Source organism: Aegilops tauschii, chromosome 6, assembly GCF_002575655.3.
Source record: "Aegilops tauschii subsp. strangulata cultivar AL8/78 chromosome 6, Aet v6.0, whole genome shotgun sequence".
Lineage (NCBI taxonomy): Eukaryota > Viridiplantae > Streptophyta > Magnoliopsida > Poales > Poaceae > Aegilops > Aegilops tauschii.
This window is the reverse complement of record NC_053040.3, coordinates 434,616,955-434,623,881: the sequence shown is the minus strand read 5'-3', so window position 1 is coordinate 434,623,881 and position 6,927 is coordinate 434,616,955. Positions and strand designations below refer to the sequence as shown.

Genomic DNA, 6,927 nt, shown 5'->3' with positions numbered 1-6,927 from the left:
TGGGTTCGATCTTAAGGTGCTCAATTCCAATGACAGAAGGGGACATGACACATATGTATCCTTGCTATTAATGGTAAAAAGATGGGTTTTATTCATACGTGAGTTTATCTTGTCTACATCATGTCATCTTGCTTAAGGCGTTACTCCATTTTTTCATGAACTTAATACACTAGATGCATGTTGGATAGCGGTCGATGTGTGGAGTACTAGTAGTAGATGCAGAATCATTTCGGTCTACTTGTCTCGGACGTGATGCCTATATATGATCATTTCCTTGGATATCGTCATAATTATTTGCTTTTCTATCAATTTCCCAACAGTAATTTGTTTACCCACTGTATGCTATTTTCTTTAGAGACGCCTGTAGTGAAAACTATGGCCCCGGGTCTATCCTTTATCATATATTAAAACCAAAAATACCTTGCCACATTTTTTTATTTTATTTTGTGTTTTTGCTTGATTTATCTATTTATCACCATATAATTTAATCTTGCTCATAACCGTCGAGGGATTGACAACCCCTTTGCGCGTTGGTTGCAAGGATTTGTTGTTTGTGTGCAGGTGCTGCTAATGAGGTGTTGCTTAGTTCTTCTACTGGATTGGAAACCTTGGTTCTTAACTGAGGGAAATACTTATCTCTACTATACTGCATCATCCTCTCCTCTTCGGGGAAAGCCCAACGCAGTTCACAAGTAGCAACCATCAACACCTGCTGGACCGCAACCAGTATTGCCTTCGTTCGAAGAATTTGTAGCACTACGCACCTGGACTCCGGTTAGTACAATGCAAAACTATTCAAGCACTAGTTATCGTTGATTCAAAACTATCATCTTTGCCTGTAGGATCGAAAGTATGTCTAGAGAGGGGCTGATTAGACTACTTGACCAAATAAAAATCTTTCCTTTTCCCAATTTTAGTTGTGAGAAGATTTTAGCAATTAGCACAAGTCAAGCAATCAACCTACACATGCAATTCTAAGAGTATAGCAGCGGAATGTAAAACATTGCATATGAAGGTAAAGGGAAGGGTTTGGAGAAGGCAAACGCAATGGAGAGACGGAGATTTTTGACGTGGTTCTGATAGGTGGTGTTATCGTACGTCCACGTTGATGGAGACTTCAACCCACGAAGGGTAACGGCGAGTCCACGGAGGGCTCCACCCATGAAGGGTCCACGAAGAAGCAACCTTGTCTATCCCACCATGGCCATCGCCCACGAAGGAATAGCCTCACTCGGGTAGATCTTCACGAAGTAGGCTATCTCCTTGCCATTACAAACTTCTTGGTTCAACTCCACATCACGACGGAGGCTCCCAAGCGACACCTAACCAGGAGACACCACTCTCCAAAAGGTAATAGATGGTGTGTAGATAATGAACTCCTTGCTCTTGTGCTTCAAATGATAGTCTCCCCAACACTCAACTCTCTCTCACAGATTTGGCTATGGTGGAAGGAGGATTTGAGTGGAAAGCAACTTGGGAGAGGCTAGAAATCAAGGTTCAAATGGTAGGAATGGAATCTCTTGATCTCAACACATGAGTGGTTCTCTCTTAGAAAATGAATGGTGGAAGTGTAGGCACGTTTTGATGGCTCTCCTCTATGAGGAAGAAGATAGCCTCCACACAAAATCCAACCGTTACACACTTTTGACTCATCTCAGTGGCACCGATCAGGAAAGTCGGTGGCACCGATCTGTTAAAAAATATGAACGTTAGGAATCTCGATGGGACCGACTGGAACAACTCGGTGGGACCGATGTGCTAGGGCCTAGGGAAAACATCATCTCGGTGGCGCCGATTGCATCAACTTGGTGAGACCGAAGTGAAGCAATAAGCAATAGAGAATCTGTCAAGCCAACTCGGTGAGACGATTGCATCAACTCGGTGGGACCGAAGTGAATGCAACAGATCATAGAGCGCTCGCAAGGCCATCTCGGTGGGAACGAGATCTGTAACGGTGTGACCGAATAGTTAGGGTTTCTGGTTGTGGCTATGTCAAATGTACTCGTTGACTCCGGGTAGAAAGAATCGGTGGGGCCGAGTTTGGAATTTAGATCTGGACATATTTGGATGGAGAAAGTGGCTGAGGGTTTTGGAGCAATATCACTAAGCAGTTGGAGCAAGTAGACTATTAAGCAACACCTCATCCCCTTTTAATAGTATTAGCTTTCCTATGGACTCAATGTGATCTTGGATCAATTAAATAGAAATGAAGAGTCTTGAGCTTTTGCCAATGTTTGTCCTTAGCATTTTGAGGGGTCCACATATCTCGTTCATGCCATGCCAGTCATTGAACATCCTGAAATATTTATCTTGAATGGATATTAGTTCAATGAGCTATATGTTGTTATGAATTACCCAAACCGCCCGGGCATTAGTTGCACTTTCATTCCCCTTAGCATCTCTTTTCAAACATGTAGGGAACCAGTTGATCATCTGTTGGTGGTCGTACTAATACTCCTGCTTCACAGAGCCCACACACTCCGCTCTACCTCGGCGGTGTTGTGCCTCGTGCTTCTGCTGGTGTCTCTTACAATGGTGGTACTTCCGATGCTCGTGGTGGTGCTTAGGTGATCTTGTTAAGGATCATGTTATTATGCTTTTCTATGACTTGCTGATATGACGCTTATATGAGTTGTGTGCTGGTTTAGATGACTTGTGTGCTTGTTTAGATGATGACGATGATCTTGACAACATTGGGCGCTATGATCTTGACTATGACGATGATAATGTTGTGTAGATGATGATGATGATGATGATGATGATGACGATGTTGTGTGTAGATGATGTTGTTATATGTGCGTGTGTGCGCACGTGCATGTTGTTATATTTGATGTTAATTTGAACGGAAGAAAACATAAAATATTTAAAAAAAAAACTTACCAGAACTATGCCGACAGTCTTGCCGTCGGCGTAGACAGCCTCGTGCTACCAAGGGCCGCCATGTGTCATCTATGCCCACGGCCTACCAAAAACCGTCTACATAGGTGACGCATGGCACCACCTGGTGCCTCGTGGCTCGAAGCTATGCCGACGGCCGGGCCCTCTTTAAGTCAACCAAATGAAATAAATTATCAAAAATGATGTAAATTCTAAAATTTATTTCATTTAGCTGAACTAAGTAGGGTCGAAGGGTACCCTGAAGGTTCCATTTCTGCATCTAGATATAGAAGAATGCAATACCTTTTTAACAAGTCACTTTGCAGATAAAGAAGACGTGCGCGCATACACACACATGAGATTTATATAGCCCTTAGAACAGACGCTCTAAGCCTACGCGTCGCTTCAATGTCAGCACCGGTGACCGATCGTGTTCGCTCGGGACTGGCATGAATGTGGAGCAGGGAGCAGCATGCGGTCGCGCGAAGAGGGCATGGGCGCTGCAGATGTTTTTGGGTGGGACCGAGGTGTCAGACGTGTATGTGGTGGCCGTCTGGACGCCCGTAAAGCTCCCCTGGTTTGCATCCGGTTTGCTGGATTTCAGACAAGTGGACGTGCCCGCGGACCATTGGGGTACCATTCGATGGCTTGTAGTGTCCGGACAGCTTGGTCCGGATGTTTGCGAGCGTTTTGAGGGTACACATTGGAGATGCCCTAAGGGGTACACCTTGTAAAGGTCACTCCCATCTTCTCTGATGGTGATAAGCGGCGCACTACATGTGCGACACTTGTCACAACCAGGGAGTTTTGGTTTTCTACAAAACGTTTTATCTCTTGAACCGTATGTCTAAATCATGAACCGTTTTCACCATTGGGTTTCTCACGTCGAGATCTTTGAAATTAGATGCCACGCTAATAGGTTTGGATGAAAAAATTCCCCTAAAAGAACCAACACGGCTCCGGCGTTGTTCGAGGCGGGACGTATGCTGCGCTTTGTTCGGCCGGGTGTGCCCTTTGGCCCAAAGCCGGTCACTTTGGTCGGTCTTGGGGGTGTCTGGATGCAGGGCGGCGGCCCTGGCAGCGGGAGGCACGGCATTCGTGGGCGGAACATGCGCCTCGGGTGCGGGCGAGCGGCCATGACCACGTGGGTGGGTGGTCATTGGTGGTTGGCGGAGCTAGGATGCGTTGGAGGGGTGGGCGTGCCGGGGTACATCACTTGTCCAATATTGAATTGGCCGATGGTGGCGGCATCCGTGGACACCGTATCCTTCATGAAGGCTCCGTCGTGGTGCCCTTACTCCTTTGAATTGCTCCGGGTGAAAACTCAATCTTTGGGATCGGATGGTGGCGGCTATCAGTGGTCGTTTGGCACCATCTTGGAGTCCTTGTTCCGTCGTTTTCCGTCTCACCTCTCCTCGGAGGATTGGAGGACTCCGTTGGCTCCAAGCGGATCATCCTCGCGTATGTGTAGTGGCTTTGTAGTCATTGGGGTGGTGTGGCGGTGCTCGGCACCTTTGTATCTTGCCTTGAGTGTGTGTGTCGTGTGTGGTGGTGGCGTGAGTTTGTATCGTCGTGATGCTTGTGGATTGGTGCTTTATATATAAAGCGGGGCGAAAGCCTTTTTGGGTAAAGAACCGTAAAGAGAGGGCAAAATGAAAAAAAAGAACAAAAACAAAAAGTGGACACGAAAAAATGAAGACACAAAATCCAAAAACTGAAAAAATAAATTGGGAACTCGGAAGCACAATTGTGATTTTCTCCTTTTTCGAGAAGCGCATCTATGCTTTTCACTCTTCCGAGAACCACACATATGCACATTTGTGCTTTGCACTTTTCGGGAAGCCACGTGTGCTTCTACAAGAAGTACAACTTGCTTTCTGCGGAAGCATGCAAAGCTGTGTCTTTCTATTGTCAACAACTGTGCTTCACACGAGGATAATCTTCAAGAAAACATAGAAAAAACGAACACCCCAAAAAATACCCAAAAATGCGTGAAGGAAAAAAATAAAGCTGCGCGCAACACGTGATGAACCAAGTGACGCGTTTCAAGTCCATCAAAAGTGTCCGCTGCGGTTTCCGTCAAGGGTACCCTCTAATTAGTTAGTCCACGTATGTGTTGATCGGTCTTTGTTTGCTAGACTAATGATCACACCAATTATTGAAGATCCAGCAACCCGACGTATCACTTTGCACAGATTTTTTTTTATTGTGAGTGAGACAAGGAGTTTATGAGAAATAAGTAGTTTTAAATAGCCGGCTATAGCCCCGTATAGCTGTTTGAGCATGTTGCCGTTATTTGCTTTCATGTATAATTTGCCGCTATAGCCTCGCTATAGCCCCGCTATAACTGTTTTTAAGGGCTGCCGCTATATACCATAGCCCGCTATTTAAAACAATAACACTTTGTGTCTTTGGGTTATCTTGTGCAGTCATAATTCATGCAAACTCGCTCATGAACTCGTCATAAAATGAGTCAGACCAAATAGGGAGCTGGGTGCTGTTGCCCACAGCCTCACAACTTGAGGTGCTGCAAGCATCGCCGAGGTTGGAAATAGGGAAGTCGGCAAGTGGCGGAAGGGAGTCCTCTGACAGGAGCAGCAGTTTCTCCCCCTCACCGCCATTTGCACTATAATCTGAGTTCTGGTTGGTACCATTGATGATAGGCTGTTCATGTTCGAAGAATGAGCTACTAGGTATCTGGATGTCAGGCACTTGCCAAGTTACCAAGTCTTGGCCATTGACACCCTCCAGGATCCTTGGAGACGACAGCGAAGACAAGGAAGACATCTGCGAAGGACTCAGTAGGCCGATTTGCTCCAGCTCAGTGGGGCTGGTGTTGATGCTGCTGGAGCTGGGACTAGTCGCAATGGCTGCTGCGGACTGAAGCAGGCACTGCAAGTACTCGAGCTTTGCTGCCTGGACTGCATCGGCCTGCAGCTGGCTGGCGCTTTGGTCGTCCCATGGGCGCTGCTCCACGAGCTGGCGGAGGTTGGCTAGTGCGATGAGCTGTGGCAGCGCGGCGAGGAAGTCGGTCCTCGGTCGGTGCGTCATCGGGTCGAAGCCCATCTGGATGAGCTTCTTCTTCAGGTGGGTGTTCCAGAAGTTCTTGATCTCGTTGTCGGTCCGCCCGGGGAGGTGCTTCGCGATGGCTGACCACCTGGGTTGATCAGCACAGCAGTTTGTGTGTGTTAGCAAGAGCGCCACATGTATATGTTTTTGAAGATTATATACAACACATGTACACAACTTTTGAAGATTATATTAGCAAGAGGTTTGATAGTTGTGCCGTACTTGTTGCCGAGGACCGAGTGGAGCTGGAGGATGGTCTGCTCTTCCTCGGGTGTGAACTTTCCTCTCTTGATATCAGGCCTCAGGTAGTTGGTCCATCTCAGCCTGCAGCTCTTGCCACACCTGTTGAGTCCTGTGTAACGCACAGAAGAAGAATCAGATGCATGAGCGACATTTCGGACCAAAGCTAGCCGCGGAGGCGTGCGTTGCGTACCTGCAAGCTTGGGCAGTGCTCTCCAGCTCCCATGGCCATGCTTCTCGATGTAGTCCGTGAGCTTCTGGTCCTCTTCAGATGTCCAAGGCCCCTTCTTGAGGCCATTCTCGTCGCAGCAAGGAGACCTCCCCATTGATAGGATTGAGATAGGATTGAGGCTAGGGTGGTGCAGGTGGGAAGGAGGGAGACAAAGCTATCTGCCTCTCCCTAGCCTGATCCTTGGGGTTTTCTGTGTCAAGGATGTCTGGTCACCGGAACACAGCTTCCTCTATATAAAGGCCATGAAATCCGGTGTCTAAACCCAGGTCAGGATTAGTTTATTCGAGTGGAAAGGACTAATCTGCCCTTAGATAATTTGGGTATGCGACTACATGTCAAGCGCCGGGGGCAAGGGTATTCGTGTCCTCCACACTAAGATAAGGGCTGTTGATCCATGGTGTTGACTTAAGCCGCTAGCTGCTACTTGGGCAATCAGCAGTCACATTGGTATACTACTCTTTCTTCCTTCGGCCTTTTTTCCAACAAGGTGTGCTCCTGAAGCCTTGCCT

At 47.2% G+C, this 6,927-nt stretch overlaps 1 protein-coding gene across 1 annotated transcript; it reads right to left on the bottom strand.

The window, feature by feature from the left end:
• Positions 1–4,270: 4,270 nt before the first annotated feature.
• LOC109757413 (transcription factor MYB93) lies at positions 4,271–6,611 on the bottom strand. The gene is made up of 3 exons (XM_020316235.3): positions 6,380–6,611; positions 6,169–6,298; positions 4,271–6,034 (listed from the first exon to the last, which is right to left on the bottom strand). The coding sequence occupies exons 1-3, from the start codon at positions 6,510–6,512 to the stop codon at positions 5,314–5,316; spliced, it is 984 nt and encodes a 327-aa protein (XP_020171824.1). The 5' UTR covers positions 6,513–6,611; the 3' UTR covers positions 4,271–5,313.
• Positions 6,612–6,927: the final 316 nt, after the last annotated feature.

What these genes read in the sequence shown, in the direction of transcription:
- LOC109757413 (XM_020316235.3), bottom strand. Translation starts at nt 6,512, where the DNA reads ATGGGGAGGTCTCCTTGCTGCGACGAGAATGGCCTCAAGAAGGGGCCT. An exon ending in AGCACTGCCCAAGCTTGCAG is followed by an intron (nt 6,299 to 6,379) that starts GTACGCAACGCA and finishes TGCGTTACACAG; the next exon opens with GACTCAACAGGTGTGGCAAG. An exon ending in CACTCGGTCCTCGGCAACAA is followed by an intron (nt 6,035 to 6,168) that starts GTACGGCACAAC and finishes TGATCAACCCAG; the next exon opens with GTGGTCAGCCATCGCGAAGC.